Source organism: Eurosta solidaginis, chromosome 5, assembly GCF_040869045.1.
Source record: "Eurosta solidaginis isolate ZX-2024a chromosome 5, ASM4086904v1, whole genome shotgun sequence".
Lineage (NCBI taxonomy): Eukaryota > Metazoa > Arthropoda > Insecta > Diptera > Tephritidae > Eurosta > Eurosta solidaginis.
Window position 1 is genome coordinate 53446175 of NC_090323.1, and position 19976 is coordinate 53466150.

At 38.3% G+C, this 19976-nt stretch overlaps 1 protein-coding gene across 1 annotated transcript in view; it reads right to left on the bottom strand.

The window, feature by feature from the left end:
• Positions 1-15374: 15374 nt before the first annotated feature.
• eg (eagle) overlaps positions 15375-19976 on the bottom strand; it is a 128681-nt gene continuing 124079 nt past the window's right edge. Inside the window, exon 3 of the mRNA XM_067787379.1 lies at positions 15375-17005. Within this exon, the coding sequence (XP_067643480.1) occupies positions 15662-17005 (1344 nt within the window). The 3' untranslated portion in view covers positions 15375-15661. The remainder of the gene's footprint in view (positions 17006-19976) is intronic.

Sequence of the window (19976 nt, forward strand, 5' to 3'; positions counted from 1 at the left end):
CTAGAATTTGTTTGTACGATATGGGTATCAAATGAAAGATGTTAATGGGTATTTTAAAAGGGAGTGGGCCTTAGTTCTATAGGTGGACGCCTTTTCGTGATATCGCCATAAAGGTGGACCAGGGGTGACTCTAGAATTTGTTTGTACGATATGGGTATCAAATGAAAGCTGTTAATGGGTATTTTAAAAGGGAGTGGGCCTTAGTTCTATAGGTGGACGCCTTTTCGAGATATCATTATAAAGGTGGACCAGGCTTGACTCTAGAATGCGTTTGTACAATATGGGTATCAAATGAAAGGTATTAATGAGTATTTTAAAAGGGAGTGGGCCTTAGTTCGATAGGTGGACGTCTTTTCGAGATATCGCCATAAAGGTGAACCAGGGGTGACTCTATAATGTGTTTGTACGATATGGGTATCAAATTAAAGGTATTAATGAGGGTTTTAAAAGGGAGTGGTGGCAGTTATAAATGTGAAGGCGTTTTCGAGACCAGAGTGACCCAGAAGAACATCATCTCTCGGATACCGCTAGTTTATTTATATATGTAATACCACGAACAGTTATCCTGCCATCATCATTTCATTCTACTTAATATGGTAGGTGTCACACCTATTTTACAAAGTTTTTTTTATAAAGTTATATTTTGCGTTAATAAAGCAATCCAATTACCATGTTTCATCCCTTTTTTCGTATTTGGTATAGAATTATGACATTTTTTTTATTTTTCGTAATTTTCGAAATCGAAAAAGTGGGCGTGGTCATAGTCTGATTTCGGCCATTTTTTACACCAATACAAAGTGAGTTCAGATAAGTACGTGAACTGAGTTTAGGGAAGATATATCGATTTTTGCTCAAGATATCGTGTTAACGGCCGAGCGGAAGGACAGACGGCCGACTGTGTATAAAAACTGGGCGTGGCTTCAACCGATTCCACCCTTTGTCACAGAAAACAGTTATCGTCATAGAATCTAAGCCCCTACCAAATTTCACAAGGATTGGTAAATTTTTGTACGACTTATGGCATTAAAAGTATCCTAGACAAATTAAATGAAAAAGGGCGGAGCCACGCCTATTTTGAAATTTTCTTTTATTTTTGTATTTTGTTGCATCTTATCATTACTGGAATTGAATGTTGACATAATTTACTTATATACTGTAAAAATATAAAATTTTTTGTTAAAATTTGACTTTAAAAATATTTTTATTAAAGTGGGCGTGGTTGTTCTCCGATTTTACTAATTTTTATGAAGCACACATATAGTAATAGGAGTAACGTTCCTGCCAAATTGCATCATGATATCTTCAACGACTGCAAAATTACAGCTTGCAACACTTTTAAATTACCGTCTTTTTAAAAGTTGCGGTGCCACGCCCATTGTCCAAAATTTTACCAATTTTCTATTCTGCATCCTAAGTTCAACTCACCTACCAAGTTACATTGCTTTATCCGTCTTTGGTAATGAATTATCGCACCTTTTGTGTTTTTCGAAATTTTCGATATCGAAAAAGTGGGCGTAGTTATAGTCCGATTTCGTTCATTTTAAATAGTGATCTGTCATGAGTGCCCGTGAAACCTACATACCAAATTTCATCAAAGATACCTCAAAATTTACTGAAGTTATCGTGTTAACGGACGTACGGACGGACGGACATGGCTCAATCAAGTTTTTTTTGATACTGATGATTTTGATATATGGAGGTCTATATCTATCTCGATTCTTTTATACCTGTACAACCAACCGTTATCCAATCAAAGTTATTATACTCTGTGAGTTCTGCGCAACTGAGTATAAAAATTTGATTGAGCCATGGCCGTCCGTCCGTCTGCCCGTTAACACGATAACTTGAGTAAATATTGAGATATCTCCATCAAATTTGGTACACGAGCTTATCTGGACCCAGAGTAAATTGGTATTGAAAATGAGCGAAATCGGATTATAACCACGCCCACTTTTTATAAATATAACATTTTGGAAAACACAAAAAAACCTGATTATTTAGTAAATAATACACCTAAAATGTTGAAATTTGACGTGTGGACTGACATTGGGACTCTTGATAAAAATAAAAAATAAAAAGTATTAAAATGGGCGTGGCACTGCCCACTTGAAATAAAATCAGTTTTAAAAATATTATTAATCATAAATCAAAAATCGTTAAACCTATCGTAACAAAATTCGGCATGGAGGTTGCCTTTACTCTAAGGAATGCTTTGTAGAAAAATTAACAAAATCGGTTAAGGACCAGCCCACTTTTATATAAAATATTTTTAAAAGGGTCGTAGAAGAGAATAATAAGCTATAACTTAGCCAAAAATAGTTTTGAATCAATGATATTTCACTTATTAAGTTTTATTTTAAGAGGAAATGAGGAGATATTTTTTTTTAAACGGGCGATGCCAAGTGTTATGTAGAAAAGTAATTTATCTGAAATGAAATGTACAATTGAAGCTCACGCTGAGTATATAATATTCGGCTACACCCGAACTTAGACACCTTTATTTGTTATGTATGTAGTTGTAAAAGCTTCTGACCACCGCCTCTCTGTCAGCAACTTGCTAGCGGTTTGAATTGATGGATTGTCATTGCTTATGCTATTGCTATTGCTGTGCCATGACAGTACCAATATGCGTTGTCATTGTCCTCGACTTGGGTTTGTACGAAAATACATGACCAATAACTGCCTGGTTTTTCCGCGTTGGACGCACCGTCCATACAACTTACGTCAAAAAGTGAATACAACAGTCGTTTATTTTGCTGTATTGCTTAGTTTGGCTCCTGTTGTTATTGCTTTGTCGGGTCTCATTGCTGTCCGTGCCATCTGTTGATTTGAAATCATTGCGGTCGTATTTGGTTTTGTGTGTGTAGCAATCGTATCTTCGTGTAATATTTGCTCGATTGATACTGTCCTCTACTGACATTAGTTCAAAGTTTTTGTGGTTTTCTGCTAATGCTATTGCTGATGACGGCTGGCATTATTGAGTTGTTTTGCGTCATCTCTTGGTGGCGTTTAACAAAATTGTGTTGTTTAACTTTACATATCGAAATTTGCTTCCCCACCAAAAGGAGTTACCATTGTGTCCTATGCCGATGGCTGCACGATAATGACAACAGGTTTCGGCGCAACTATCAATGAGTTATGCTATAAAATCAGGAAGAAAACTGCAGGTCTATCAGAACACCGCACTCGAAACTGCCACAGGATGTCTTCTTATATCCCCAGAACATCACCTACACAGTAAGGCGAGAATACTCCCATAAAGGAGAGATATGAAATTCTAGACAAAGAGTTTGTGCTAAAAGCCAAGATTATTGAAATGTGTATGGAATGCTTTGTACACTCTGCCTAACACAGTATTTCAGATCAGTGATCAGTGAGAGAGTAGACCTCTGCTCTTTAAAAAAGAGCTAATTTCTTTTTATACTGATTTGTTTGCCGGATATAGATTTGTATTCATACTAATGAGAAACCCTTGTCTTGTTATATGATCTCATAAGTATTCTTATGATTCCCTTTTCCTTACCTTATATTGGTTTATTACTCAATATCATAAGCATATTTGTATATTATAATTATTACTACCATCATTATTTTTACTAGGCCTCCATTCACTGCGACGTTTATTTAAATCTATTGTACCCCATCTGTAGATTGCTTCGGAGCAGCTTGAGCGCATACCATACGTCCATAATAGCGTAGCGTAATTAATTAAAAGACAAACAAATAGAGGAATATAGTTGTCGCAGGGGCGCACAAATGGTGGAAGAGGCGATACACATATACACCGATAGATCCAAAATAGTGGAAGGATTACGGTCTGTGATATATAATGCTGATCCGAAAATAAACAGATTCCAAACGTTGCCAGATAACTGTAATGCTTTTTAGGTGGAAGTAACAGCCGTAACTAAAGCAGTAGAAACACTGGAAGAAAATAGCTTTAACTGCAGCAGTGTCAAATATAATATTGACAGCCAAGCGGCTATTAAGGCAATAATACCACAAAGCACAGCATCTAAAAATGTTTTAGATTGTAAAAATCGCCGGTAATAATCGGGACAGGGAGAAGCTTACATCTATATTGAGTCCCAAGACATATGGGAATACTTACTTACTAATCGACGCTTAACCCTTTAAACCGAGTTTAAGTCCCTTTCCACCTGGTCCTTCCAGCGGAGTCGGGCCGCCCTTTTCCTCTTCTTTCATAGGCGGGTTCCGATAAAAATACTTTCTTAGCCGGAACGTCATCTTTCATTCGCATAACTTCATCTTGCCAGCGTAGTCACTGCATTTTAATTCGCTGAACTATGTTGATTTCTGCGCAAATCTCGTACAGCTAATCATTAAATCTTCTTCGGTATTCACCACTTCCTATTATGTAGAGTTCTATAAATCTTTCGAAGAACTTTTCGAAAACTTTTCTCTCGAACACTTCCAGAGCCGCTTTATCTGATGTTGTCATGGACCATGCTTCTGCACCATCTAGCAGGACGGGTAAGATAATTGACTTGGAGAGCATGATTTTCGTTTGCAGAGTGAAGACTTTATTTTCAATTTCCTACCTAGTCCAGAGTAGAATTTATTGTCAAGAGTGATTCTCCACTGGATTACAGAGCTGATGGTATTGTTAGCATTAATCCTGGTACCCAAATAAACGCAGCCTTTTACTACTTCGAAATTATGGCTGCCAACAATAGCGTGGTTCCCAAGGCGCATTTGTGCAGACTTTTTACTCGATGACTGCAGGTAACTTACAGCGCGGCTGTTCAGGCTGATGATATCAATCTCATCAGCATACGCCAGTAACTGCACATGGGAATAGATGTGAATAAAAAGAGGCCACATCCCTGGAAGCTTGCTTCGTAGACGTCGAAATTATATTGGGTGAGATTGAGAGAAGGCCAGAACCCAAGCTCAGTGGAGCAAAGCATTGAGGTCATGTATAGGTCTTACAACTTTAGACTAATAAAGTTCATTAAAAAGAGAAGACTGTAGACTCATAACGCATAATCTGATTGGATACTGCTTCTGGCGTCACATGCCTTTAAATTAGGCTTGGTCAGTTAGAGCAAATGTAAAAAGTGCGGGTTGGAGGAGGAAACGACGATCTGTGCTCATGCCCTGCGCTGGCCGGCACATGACTCCAGCCATAAGCAGTGATACAGCTATCATATTGAGAAGCAGCAAGTGGCATAGTTCCTGGAAAGCGTATTTTGTTTGCCAAGGGGACGGAGTTATTTTATTATAACACAGGTCCTGGTTTTTAATAGATGTTTTCAATTTGGTCATTAAACAAGCTTCTGGTTTGGGCCGGACCTTTTTAGCTGGTTCATCCCATCTATGCCATATGCCCTGGAACCCAATACAGATGTATGCTTTTCCCTGTACCTGTGAAAATTGTTTACATTATTGGAGGTTCCCACATTATTTCATACTTCCAATAGGTAAAGAGCACTGTAGGACCTTATTTATCCAGCGAACTAGACTACGCAATAAGGTGACCAAAAAAAAAAAAAGAAGTTGCTTGGGAATCTCATAACGCCTGATGTTGAACTTTAAACGAGTCATCTTAGCAAAAAATCTTTTTTGTATGGAAAAACTAAGTTTGGGATGGACACCTCTATATATTTTTATGAAAATCTGACATTTTTACAGCCTATCTTTTAACGTATCCTCAATTTTATTCGAATTATACCAAAAGAAAACAAAATATTATTTTTGTTTGGCCTTTTTTTCTGTAGCCTCTCTCGAAAAGAGTTGCCCTTACTTACCCTTGGAGCGAAGGCCACTAAACCTTAACGAAACTTAATTGAGGTTTACGAAACACTAAACATTTTCTAAGTCGTTCTTTTAACATTTAATTTGTCATATTTCGATGGATGGAGCTTAGAAAAAGTTTTTCCTTCCAATGCTATTTTGAAGGTTGTCAAATCACTTACTTACTTACTTAATTGGCGCTTAACCGTCTAAACGGTTATGGCCGTCCAACAAGGCGCGCCAGTCGCTCCTTCGCTCCGCCAACCGGCGCCAATTGGTCACACCAAGGGAGCTTAAATCGTTTTCCACCTGGTCCTTCCAACGGAGTGGGGGCCGCCCTCTACCTCTGCTTCCATAGGCGGGTTCCGATAGAAACACTTTCTTAGCCGGAGCATCATTTTTCATTCGCACAACATGGCCTAGCCAGCGCAGCCGCTGCGTTTTTATTCGCTGGACTATGTTGATGTCTGCATATAGCTCGTACAGCTCATCATTAAATCTTCTTCGGTACTCGCTATCGCCAACGCGTAGAGGTCCATAAATCTTTCGAAGAACTTTTGTCTCGAACACTCCCAAAGCCGCTTCATCTGCTGTTGTCATGGTCCATGCTTCTGCCCCATATAGCAGGACGGGTACGATAAGTGACTTGTAGAGTATGATTTTCGTTCGCCGAGAGAGGACTTTACTTTTCAATTGCCTACCTAGTCCAAAGTAGCATTTATTGGCAAGATTGATTCTTCGCTGGATTTCAGTGCTGATGTTGTTGCTAGTGTTGATGCTGGTTCCCAAATAAACGAAGTCTTTTACTATTTCCAAATTATGGCTGCCAACAGTAGCGTGGTTGCCAAGCTGCGTATAAGCTGACTCTTTGCTCGATGACAGCAGGTACTTCGTTTTGTCCTCATTCACCATGAAACCCATCTTTACCACTTCTTTTTCCAGTTTGGAGTAAGCAGAACTAACAGCGCGTGTGTTTAGGTCGATTATATCAATGTCATCAGCATATGCCAGTAATTGCACGCTTTTATAGTATATTGTTCCAGTGCGGTTAAGTTCTGCAGCTAGTATAATTTTCTCCAGCATCAAATTAAAGAAATCGCACGATAGGGGGTCACCCTGTCTGAAACCTCGTTTAGTTTCGAACGGCTCGGAGAGGTCCTTCCCAATTCTGACTGAGCTGATGGTGTTGCTCAACGTCATTTTGCACAGCCGTTTAAGTTTTGCGGGGAAACCAAATCCAGACATAGCGGCATATAGGCATGTCGAAGGCGGCTTTAAAGTCGACGAAGAGGTGATGTGTGTCGATTCTCTTTTCACGGGTTTTTTCCAAGATTTGGCGAATTGTGAAAATCTGGTCGAGGGTAGATTTACCAGGTCTGAAGCCGCAATGATAAGGTCCAATCAACCGGTTCACGGTGGGCTTCAATCTTTCGCACTATACACTTGAAAGGACCTTATGTGCGATATTAAGAAAGCTGATTCCACGATAGTTGGTGCATTTTGTAGTATCCCCCTTCTTGTGGACTGGGCAAAGAACACTTAGATTCCAACCGTCGGGCATGCTTACGTCCGCCCATATTTTGCTAAGAGGCTGCTGCATGCGCCTTACCAACTCCTCGCCGCCGAACTTGAATAGCTCCGCAGGCAATCCATCAGCGCCCATGGCCTTGTTGTTTTTCAATCTGGTTATTGCTATTCTAACTTCGTCATAATCGGGCGGGGGGACATATATTCCATCATCATCGATTGCGGGATCGGGTTCTTCATGTCTGCGCGGTGAATTCTGCTTCCATTTAGGAGAGCAGAGAAGTATTCGCTCCGTAATCTAAGCACTCTCTGGACATTAGTTACAAGGTCGCCGTTTTCATTCCTATATGGGTTTGCCCGGTCTTAAAACCTTCCGTCTATCGCCGTATTTTTCGGGCGTTATTCCTGGTGGCTAGCAGCTCAAGCTCCTCGCACTCACGCCTTTCTGCTTCTGCTTTTTTCTTCCTAAAAAGGCGTCTCGCTTCCCTTTTCAACTCACGATAGCGTTCACACACTCCTCTTGTCGCGCTCGCTTTTAACGTAGCCCTGTAGGCAGCGTCTTTTCTTTTGGTTGCAACGCGGCATTCTTTATCGTACCAGTTGTTTTTTAGTGGCCGCCGGTAACCAATTTTTCCTCGGCGGCAGTACGGAGTGCTTTGGAGATATACTCCCACTGCTCCTGTATTCCTTCAGGAAGAGTCGTGCTCTCAGAGAGCAGGTGTGAGAGTCGTTGCTAAATCATTGGCAGTCTGTTGTGATTGAAGCTTTTCGACGTCTAGCTTTCCTTGTGTTTTTGTTCCTTGGTTTTAGCCGCGTTGAGGCGGGTGCGTATTTTGGCTACAACGAGATAATGGTCGGAGTCGATGTTAGGTCCTCGGATCGTGCGCACATCTAAAACACTGGAGGCATGCCGTCCGTCTATCACAACGTGATCGATCTGATTGCGAGTATTTCGATCAGGAGACAGCCATGTAGCTTGATGTATATTTTTATGCATGAACCTCGTGCTGGACATGACCATGTTTCGAGCACCGGCAAAGTCAATCAGCCTCAATCCGTTAGGAGAAGTTTCATTGTGTAGGCTGAACTTTCCGACTGTAGGGCCAAAAACACCTTCTTTGCCCACTCTGGCGTTAAAGTCGCCAAGCACGACTTTTATATCATGACGGGGGCAGCGCTCGTATGTGCGTTCTATTTTTCATAAAAAGTGTCTTTCCCCTCATTGTCTTTCTCCTCTGTCGGCGCATGGGCGCAGATGAGTGATATATTAAAAAATTTTGCTTTTATTCGGATAGCGGCGAGACGCTCGTCCACAGGCGTGAACGCCAGCACTTGGTGACAAAGTCTCTCTCCCACCACGAATCCGACGCCAATATATGTCACAATTTTTGATCTTATTTCTTCCTTGCTGCGTCCAACGCATTTCTTGGATGGCGGTGATGCCAGATTTTACTTTGACGAGGACATCAACCAGCCGGGCATCTGCACCAATCCCAATCAGTGAGCGGACGTTCCAGGTGCATGCCCTCAATTCATTGTCCTTCAAACGTTTGCAATGGTAGTCACCAATAGAGAGTGTATTTATCCGAGGCTTGTTGTTATATTTCATTGGAGTATGGTTTTACGTGGCGGGTCCCAAGCCCAGCGCACAACCCGCTCAGCGGGGGTGAAAAATATTACTTGGCACGTTTATATAGCGAGCCGCTTGCTCCAAGACAGACGCCCGCTTGCAACCGCACCTAGAGGTGTACAGACGCTGCCGATGAGATCTCCCCCGACTAGCCCTTAAACCGATTATATCAGAGTGGCCTAGCCAGGTTGTCGCCTAGAGGATACTTGGCCGCAAGCGACCGGCAGTAGTGAGCTGCTTGAACCGCATGCAAAAGAATCGCTCTGGCCATTCCCAGGTGAATGGCGGTCAGAAGCTTTCCCCACTTTCGTGGACTTCTACACACGTCCCCACCCTTGTCAAAATCACTGTTCGCCGCGTATTCGAAGTGTACGTGCTACCTTCGAGCTCCTAAACGCATACATTTTTCTTGATACTATATAAGCTTATCTTTGACAGTTCTGTTGTAATTTAAGCAAACCTAAAATCCTACACTTTTGTAAAGTAGCATTATGTTAATATTGTGATATTGTGGCGAATGTTGACATCACAAGGCTGTTAGTAAATAATCACGCAACAGCAAAAAAACAGTAAGCAGCCAAACTTATGTACATGCACATATAACCATCAGTTTGAAATGAAGAGATATCTCACACCCACACATATGTAGTCTTCAGCCGAAGTAGTTACAAACACATACACACGCATTTGGCTCTAAACTACAAATATACAAGTAATGGAAACAAAGCAGGAGATACAACTCTTCTAGAAGTTGAAACGTCTAGACCTTAGGAGAAATATGCGAACGAAACTACGGAGAGTATAAAAGCAGCGCATGCTGAGTAATAAGGAATCAGTTTTTATTTAAACACGCCATTGGTTGTGAAGTATAAATGTGAAGTACTACTCTCAAATTAATCTAAATAAAGACCAGTTTGCAATACTAAATATTGGAGTGAGTTGTTCGACAATTTAGCGATTCGAACAATATTGTTATTTATACAAATATCTGTAACTACATACATACATACTCAAGGTGAAATATGTATCGTCTAAGAAGATTAACCTCTAAAGTATGCCCATGGGTGGGCCCAGAGAAAGGAGAGAAGGGACTTTGCGAAAAAAATTAGATTTTTTTGGGTAGCCTCATTAAATTTTGTCGGTGGTAGGGTCTAGCGATTCTTTTGCTAAAGCCGAATAAAGTCCACAGAAAAAAAATGACATTCCAAACCCAAAAACAAAAAAACAATTTTGTAAAGCAATATGAGCATATCTCGCTAATTAAATACAGATAAAATACATTTAATGTATAATGAAGTTTTTTTTCAGATACATCTTTTAAGCACAAATATTTTATTTATGTAATTTTTTGGTAAATACACCTACTTGCGTACATATGTAAGAAAAACCACAAATAAAATGTAATTTTCATAAAAATTCAGCAGTATTCGATTTGCTTCTTTGAGTTCAATTACACAATCACGTTTGGGAACAAGTTGAGAACTATATTTTTCTCAACTTGAGAAACAGAATTTTTTCCATATAAAAATACACTTTTTATTGAGAACGCTGTGATTTTCCAGTTGAGCAAATGTTGAGAAAAAATGTTTGTAATTTGAGAAGTATGCTAGTTATCGGCTTGAACTCTAATATGTCTCAAGCCAAAATGTTTACTGGGATGTAGCAGAATGAAATGACAGGGCCTCTTTTTCTACCGTCTCAGTAATAAAAAAAGCAATTTCATTTTAATCTTTATTTAATTTTTCGTATTTTTCAACTGTTTTCTGTGAGAATTTTCATTATACAATTTAGGATCTAAATTGGTTGAGCAGGCAGAATATGAATTTTCAGCTTTGCAGATAATATCCATTAGTCTCTTAGTTTTCCAGGGAGATTTTTCGATACATATTTAAATTAAACTAGATATATTTTAAACAAGCTGAACAAAAAAAAACAATATTTAGTATTCGAACGTTATATTTTGCACTCTGGACCAGAGTCGTGTCTATGAACTTACATATTATACATTTTCTATTGTATAGAATTTTGCTAGGAATAAATAATCATATATAAAAGATAATTTTTTAATTCGTTCAAAATCATCATCGAAAATAATCCATATACTCGTATAGATGAAAACTTGTACTTTTCCTTCAAATGTGCATTTATCAGCTAAGTAACTCTTTAATGTATAAATATTTTTATTAATCGTAACACTATTTAAAACAAAAAATTTTGCAATAACAAAGTATAAAAGGAAATAAATTAAACAATCGTATACAAAACAAAATTTTCTAGAATATATTTCATAATTTTTTCAAGTGATATATTTAATAAAAGTTCCTTTTTATCAGCTAAGTAACTCTTACATTTACTTAAATTAATTTTATACTAACGATTTATAATATAAAAAATAAAAAATAATTTACTAGGTATATACATTTATATTACATACACAGTTAATTGACTTCATTTCTATTTATTTTATCCCTGTAGTTCTGCAGATCTTAGACTAGGCACAAGAATTCTCATATTCGTTGCAGCGGATGAAACTCCCGTCTATATACATTATATACCCTTTAAACAATAGCATGCCATTGGAGGTTACGTCCTGCCACACGTAGCAAACTATAGATCATGAAAATTTACGCTCTTGCCTTTACAGAAAATGTGCTCTGCCACACACTGCCGATTTTGGGGTATATTTCTTCTGATTGGGTATCGTGCCCCTGCTAGAACAACAGGGATTTTTAGCACTCAAGAGCTGCGTTTTTTTTTACATGTATATACATATGCGCTTAAAGTTTACACTGACTGCTAAGTGCATAAATATATCTAGGCGTATGAAACTGTTGCGCATAAAATAAGCACTAAAAAGAGGGTGTCTCCACTATGCTCCATTTTCAATTTCGGTATGCGTTATAAACTATGACGGAAAAGGTTAGTGTCTTCACTGTTTCTCCATACACAAATACTATGTTAGATATCGAAGGGCGTTTTCTTTATGTCGCAAATGTATATGTATATTCATGTAAAAGAACACGGCTAATATAGGATATTTCGCCAGTAAATATATTTCATAATATATCTTTATTTTTTATATTACTAATTTGATAATATTTTTAAAAATTTTTTTAGATTTATTTTAGATGTCTTACACTATGTTATGGATAAAATCCTTTTTGGAACGGTACACTGGATTGAAAATTTTTTGCAAGCTTAACAATTCTTCATTTCAACAAAGATTTTATATAAATATTTTATTAAATTTGCTTAAATTTCTTTCTGAATTTTGTACATTCGTTGACACAAAATTTTCATAAGTTAAATACATGTAAAATTTACTAGGGTTATTGTTATGGCACCAGGGGAATTCTCAAATGTGTTTTGGCCAATTGATTATTTACAAAAAATTTAAAGTAAACTTTGAAATGTGGAGGGTTATAATATTTCAATACAAAAATGTGAACTATTTTTTCTTATTATAAACTAAGTACAACTAAAGAAATTTAGCTGGTAAAATCAGCTGATAGGTTTGTTGTTCCTGTATTAACAGTTACACACTAAAATTGACCAATAGGACAAACTTGTATAGTCATTTCAACATAAAACAAACTTTTGTCTCTATTTAATAATATTCTGAAAAAATTACTGATTCTCAATAAATTTAACTGATCTTTTTGTTAAAAGAACTGATTTAAGTGGTAATTTCAACAAGGAACTGCTTTTGATATTATTCAAATGCATCAGCTAATTTCAAAAAGAAACTAACGCTAACGGCGCTCACTACTTTGTACTTATGGCTATCAAGCCACTTAAATCTCTGTTAAACTAACAGGCACTGCTATATTTTAACAGTTTTCATTAGAATTTTTAGCGTGATATTGAGGGCTTTCAGCGAAAATTATTTTTGTTGATACGCTGCAAATATGTTTCCGTCAGCTGAGTGATAGAAAACTAGTTCTCTGGACGACGAAAGTGCCCATTAATTATTGTTAGTTAACCTAACAGAGCTAGGCGACGACCGTAGTGTTATGGAAGCATGCTACGGCCTGCACAAAGCAACATCAAAATCTTTACAAAATAATTTTTTTTTGTTTTGAATTTTTTTCAACAGAGTTGTGGTTAACTATTGACGGCTTTTTGTTGTTAATTTGATTGTAAAAATGGTTAATTTAGATTCAAAAACTTGTGCGAAGTTGATTTAACAGCTCTTTCCACTGGAAGACAACTGACAGTTGAATTGACTCGCAATTCGGTTGATTTTACCAATTTTTTTCTTTCAGTATACAGTTTATCTATTACACTTTAAGTAATTTTTTTTAGTTTTCTTCCAGCTTTGTTGGTTTTTTTTGTTTATTGTATGCATAATTTACTACGGTTATTGCTATGGCACCAGGGGAACTCTCAGGTGTGTTTTGACCAATTGATTATCTACAAAGATTCAAATAGGTTATAAACGAAGTAGGAGGTTAAGATGAAAGATGGAAAGGTTTGTAGAAATCCACGTAATAAAGGAAAGCTCTTTACTGCCAATCACAAGGTAATGGTTAGGGCGATTTCTTTATATGCGGTTAAACCCGCTATCAGTTTCCGGTCCCTTGTAGTCAATTATCCTCTGGTTAGCCACTGAATAGCCGTTTAGTGCCGAGCTAATGCGAGAAAGCTACAACCTTGCTAGGCCATTCCGACATATTCGGTTTTTAGGCTAAGTGTAGGACTTCGTTGGCACCGTCCGCTGCGGCAAGTGAGTATCTGTATAAATCATATGGCTCGTTATAGAAACGAGTATCGTAGAAACTCATTCCCGCTGAGCGAGTTGTGCGTTAGTAATCGAAATTCGGCTTGGAACCAGCAACGTAAAATCACACTGCAATGAAAATTCCAAGAAACCCTCGGGTAATGTGACAACCTTTTTCGGCTACTAGTGACCATGCAAATAAGCGTAGCGTTGCTGATGGATTCGTGGTGACACAGCGACTTCATCAGCAAGAACTAATCGCTACTATCCGCATTAAGGATACATTCTTTCATGTAACTGCGACGAAGGAGAAGGACGATGGTGCGGAAGACACATTTTACGAGATTCTAGAACACGAATACGATCGTTGCACCAGTCATGATATATAATTCGTGATTGACGACTTTATTTAAAGGGTGGACAAATAAAACATTTTTAGCTCAATAGACGAAACAACCTCTCCAATGAAAGCTGCCTTACTTAACTGAGGCTGAACGATTTCTAACACCAGGTTCAAGCAAAAATATATACATCAAGCAACATGGCTGCCCCCATCGAAAAACGCGCAATCAGACCGACCTCTGCGCGGCTTTAAGAAAAAAAAAAACCAAAAAGCACAAATAAAGTTAGACCTTAAGAGGCCGCAATCTCAATAGATGAACAATGATTTCCTAATTCGACTCTGACATATGCTCTCTAAGAGCACAAGTTAACCTTATAAAATGCAGGGATATATTAGCATATCCCTGGAGCACTTTATATGATGAAGAAAGCCGCGTTGCAAACGAAAGAAAAGACGCTGCGTACGGGACAACGATAAGATTGAACGCAAAAAAAATGGAGTGTGAGCTCGAGTTGAAAAGGTAAACAGGTGTGTGCGAGGAGCTTGGGCTGCAAACCAACAGGAAAAAGGTGGGCGAATGCTGCCAAAAAATCAGTTACAAACGAGACGACGACCGATGGTAACCGATGTCTAGAAAGTACTTAGATTATAGAAGGGAAACTTCTATGTCCTTTTAATAGAGATTGCGATGAAACGCCAGAAGAAGATGCTGAACCCAAGCCAGCAATATAATGTGATGGCTTTAATGTTGCTTCACACAAATTTAATGAAGTCAGAATAGTGATATTCAAAACATGGATCAAAAAGACCCAGCGCATACCTGACCATTAATCTAAGCAGGGAGGATCCAATAACACTCAGTGGGTACTACACGGGACACTGTAAAAATGGATGAAACACGCAAGGCAGAGACTCTCCCATCTAGGTGGTGCGACTCTTACTCCCTAAGAAATATAGAGTAAAGAGCCTGAAGAGGTACATATACATCAAAAGCCTCCACATACAAAATTATGCAGAATGGTCAGGCACAATAGATCTGCACAAACTTCGCAGTGCTTCCAGGCCTAATAATAATAATAAAGCCTGACCATTGAAGTATCACAAGTAAGATACCATGAAAACGGTGCCAACTAGCACGGACTTAGCCTTGCTAAAATGCAGACATGCATATCGTGTGAAGGATTGAAGAATAGCTTATTAGTATGGCTTTAGACCTGATAAATTTGCCTTTGACCACATAGTCGGAATTGGGAAGGGCTTTTAGAGCCATTCAAATTTAAAAAGGTTTCAGAGCTCTTGCGACTTTTTTAATATGATAAATAAAAATAGTCGCACTGCAACGACATTGACTTCATCGGCAAACATTCAAAAACTTTTGTTACACACTGTTAGCAGTCATAATTCTAAAACATTAAAGTGCTTTTTTTATTTGGAACCAGCCAGTCTAGAGATCAAGCGAAATTTTACTCTTTCCAAAATATGAAAGAAATAGAGTAGTTAACGTCAAGCAAGCTCTACAAAGATGCTACTGGCAATTGACTGCGAAAACTATTTAGAAGGTTAACAGCCACTTATGAAGTGTAATCTACATATATCTGTATGTAATTATATACCATTATATATTTGTAAAAAGAAAAAAACTGCATAAATAAAAAAAAGACCTTACAAATCTAACTAACGCCATTTAGCCCGTTAGTGTATGGGAACGCACCAATGTCAAATCCAGTGGAGTTGGTTTGTGTATCACAGCATGCGATGGCGCTGACTTTGGATCACCTTTTAACGTTGTTGGTGAGGAGCTTGCGTGAGACGGTGGCGACGACGTCATTGAATTACTACAATCTGCAGGATTTTGATCAGAACTCGAGCGCGCTTCTGCTAGCCGTTCCTCAATTTCACGTCCTTTTAATGACAGGTCCATTGGCTCATCTTGCATTGTGCCTGCAACGTTGGAACTAGTTGCGACTACTGCTGCTGCTGCCGCCGCCGCTGCAGCAGCAACTTCACTAACTCGCTTGAATTCTTCCTTCAAAGCATCTGGCAACAGATGCGCAGGCGAGCTGTCAGTAGTTGAAGTATTTAGTAATGTTACAGGTGGTGGTGCGCCCAGCGGTGACATATGCCGGGGAAATGCGAAATGACTGAATGGACTATGTAGCGGTTCCGAGTGCGAACGATAAATTTCCAATAATTGCTGATGCCGTCGTTCACGCGCCTCTGCAGCTTCTAAATCATCGTAGATGACTGACGCATGATGCTGTACTGAATTGCAATGGCGCTCTTGACGTCCTGAAACGCTGCTGTGTGCATCTTCGGCAACATCACCAGCCGAGGAAGCTCCAGAATCACTTGGTGTTTCGCTAAGTCTTGTCTCCGCTTTATTATAACCATATGTTGGCAAGTGCGGGTGGTGGTGGTGGTGGTGTGTGTGATGTCGTGGCAGATGTTGGTGTAGCTGTTGCTGTGTGTGGTGATGCGAATGCTCTCTTTGCTGTTCCGTATGTTGTTGGCTATGGTGACGCGCGCTATCAGCAACACCATTGAGAAATTTTGCTGCATTATTTAGCAGATTGCGTTGCACGTGTTCTTCCGGTGGTGAGTTTCTAGTATTAGCTGCAACTGCCGCTGCAGCAGCGGCACTTAGTGACACTGCGGTGGGTGACATGCTGGCGGATTTAATGCAGGGATTTGTTTTGTCTTGATACGTTTGACGTACTTGTAGCTGATGCAGGCGCGCTAATTGCTCGAAGCTAGCTCGACTTGCGTTATTGTCATTTACACCAATATTCCCCCCGCCACCTGGACCATTACCTGGAACACTTTGCTGTTCCTGAAGTAGGCAATGTATTTTAAACCAATTTGATCGACGTCCATAACGTGAACCGCTCTTCGACATACCCACCAATAGACACTTGCGCAGCCGACACGCTTTGCAGGCGGTACGATTTTTCTTGTTAATAATGCAATCTCCATTGTTTTTGCAGCCAGCAATGGCAGAAATGTTGTTATATGTGCGTCCAAAGAAGGACTGAAAAGAGAGAAAAAAGTCAGTTGTAAATATATAGATGGGAAGAATTGTTTTTAGTTATTGTTAAGTAGATAACTCAATTGTCACCAAAAAAGTGATCATGTTATTTTGCGTAAGGTGTCATATACGTAATTTTTTACAAATTTAAAGCCTTGAAGATTTTGTCGTATTTCCTTTTTAAATGAAATGTTATACCAATTTCACACAAGGTCACTTTCTTCATTCGGGGTATTTCTCTATCTAGATTCCAGTTTACTGCCGAAAGTTAACGTGTGTGAAAAATTCCCTACTGTAAAAACACATGTACATACAATTGAAATAGAAAACTTATAATTGTGACAAAAATTGTGAAACTGAATTTTTATTTAAAAAAGCTGAAATTGTTTGAGGGCATGAATTTTAGCTCTCTGAAAGCATATTATGGCGAAAGCTAGCAATTTCGATGCGTCACTGTGCTGCCAGTAAGTGAATATTACACAACAACAGTAAGCCATATACACACGCATACCTAAAAAGCAACTAAGAATATTTCACAAATATAACCACCAGCTAGAACCGAAGAGAATAATTCACACACACACGTAACCAGTAGCTAACCGCGAGGATAATATTTCACGCACATGTAGATGGCAATAAAGTGCGCGTATGGCCTTATATACAACATGTATATCTGTAGTTTATAATAAGAGGTACATAAACGAGAAAAAAAATAAGCGACTATTCAAGACGGCTGTTCGCGAAAAGTCTAGACCCTGGGTGCAATAGGTGAACGAGGCGAACTGAGGGTATGAAAGCTGCGCAGACCAAGCGATGATTATGTGTGTGTTGTAACTGCTCGAAGCTATAGCGTACTGCCGTACTATACGTAAAATGTACTAGGGTGGTGCGTACTACTATAAAAGCGTATGAGCTTGAAGTGCAACCATGTTAAAACGAATGAGATAAGCGTAAAAGCGTATAAAATTATTTGTATTTGTGCTATTGAACTAAATGTGTAGTAGCTTATTAGTGCAAAATTGCGAAATATTATAATAATATTCGTAATATAATTACAGTCGTAGCCGAATAGAGAGTAGTAGACGAAGTCCTAGTCGTAGTCGTGAGCATGCATGCATTACGTAGAGTATACAATAAAATCATGTTACTTCTTTCTGCACACACGTACCTTGACAAATATCTACTTTCTCGAATATTTTTTGATCCATCAATATACTGGAGAACTCTAACAGCTGAACAAAGCAACACTGCGCGCCATATGAAATCTAATCGAGCCTAATGGCCGGGACACAATGCAGTTTTTCATATAGATGCGTTCAACGCAATGTTACGCATTCCAGTAATATCACCACAATCACGCAAGATGTTGCGTTGGTAAATATGAAGGAACTACAGGCTTGGCAATTGAAGTTTATTTCGCCCTGACCATTCACATAAAAAATTTTGCGAAACATTGGTATCAACATTCTCACTATAGAAGAAATATATTTCTTAACATATTTTTTGTCTTATTTTGTTTTGTTGATTTTCCGACAGGGTGGAAAAATTATGTTTCAGGAACGAATATCGACACCGAGACCGGTTTGTTTCGAAACCAAATTAGACAAGGGATGATGGAAAATCGTTCCAATATACATCATATTTTGTGCCCTATTCATCTGTTAAATTGCAGTTTTTAAATGTAAAAAATTTCAGAAAAGTTACCAAGGAGTGGGAAAAGTAATTTGACTTGCATAATGTGAAAGCACCATTACCCTAAATAAATGTCAAATATTTCTTCTTATTCTTTCCTTGCAAAGTTGGAATTTGGCTAATTTTTCATATCAGATGGCGCCTGTGTCACTGAATCTGCCCTTCTCTTTAAATATACGTGCAATCTACACATTACGCATCTATATGACAAACTGCTTATATGACGGAGCTTTAACATATCTACACAGCACGCTGATACAACAGTGGCAACGATTATATTCATAGTGACTAATAGAAGACTTGAACAGCAAACCTAATATTAAAATTATACCTTCAACCCCATCAAAGGCATATATGACCACACCTTGCCTTTACTTAGAACATGATTATTGTTTAGTAAATACAATGATCCCATTATATGCTTTTATGTTAATTGCAAATTAATTAACACCTCTCAACGTTACTTGACTTGAAAATTATATACTTTCATATCATCTACACGTGTGCATTTGACGCGTCACGTTTGCCTCAAGTGTTGCTCTTTGTGCTTCACAAGTAAAAGTTACAATTAATTTTCATTCAAGTGAAGTAAAAGTGTACCTACATACATACACATTTATATGATGCAAGAAAATGGAGCAAATTTTTGCACAAACATATGTACCATAATAACTGTGAAGAAAGATGCTGTCTTCATTTCATATTCGTAGGCACGCTTAAGATATTCACATGTACTGTTATATATTTATGTAGAAATAATATTCAAGTAGAAATAATGGCAAGTGTATAGGCCAAAATTACTGTAATATACAAAAGACTTTTCTTTCGTTATTATTGTTGTGTGCTATAGTGGCGGACATTAGTATACATTTTTGCAGTTACAGACATACATTTTTTGTTCGTTTGTCCAGCAAAGCTGATGATCTTTTAAGTGTACCTTTTGTCTGACTTTGAACTAATTACACACGTTTTTACTTAGATGTGTTATAGAAAAGTTTTTAATGCACTAAGTTTTAGGTACAATTTCTTCCGTTAGGCTGACACCCTCTTGCCTGGACGTGGACACTTATTTGCTGTAAAATGGGATTAAAACCCTCTACTGACTAAAAAAGGCATTACTTAGTATAGTATGGCAATGAGAAATAAGGCTTCCGGCTTGCCTGAATTTAGAATAGGTTTAATTGTCGTATTGGAAAATACGGGACCAAAGCCTAGTCCACAATCTGCTTCTTTACAAATAAAACACATTGCTGAAAACGAAGAAAAAATTCGATTGATTTTG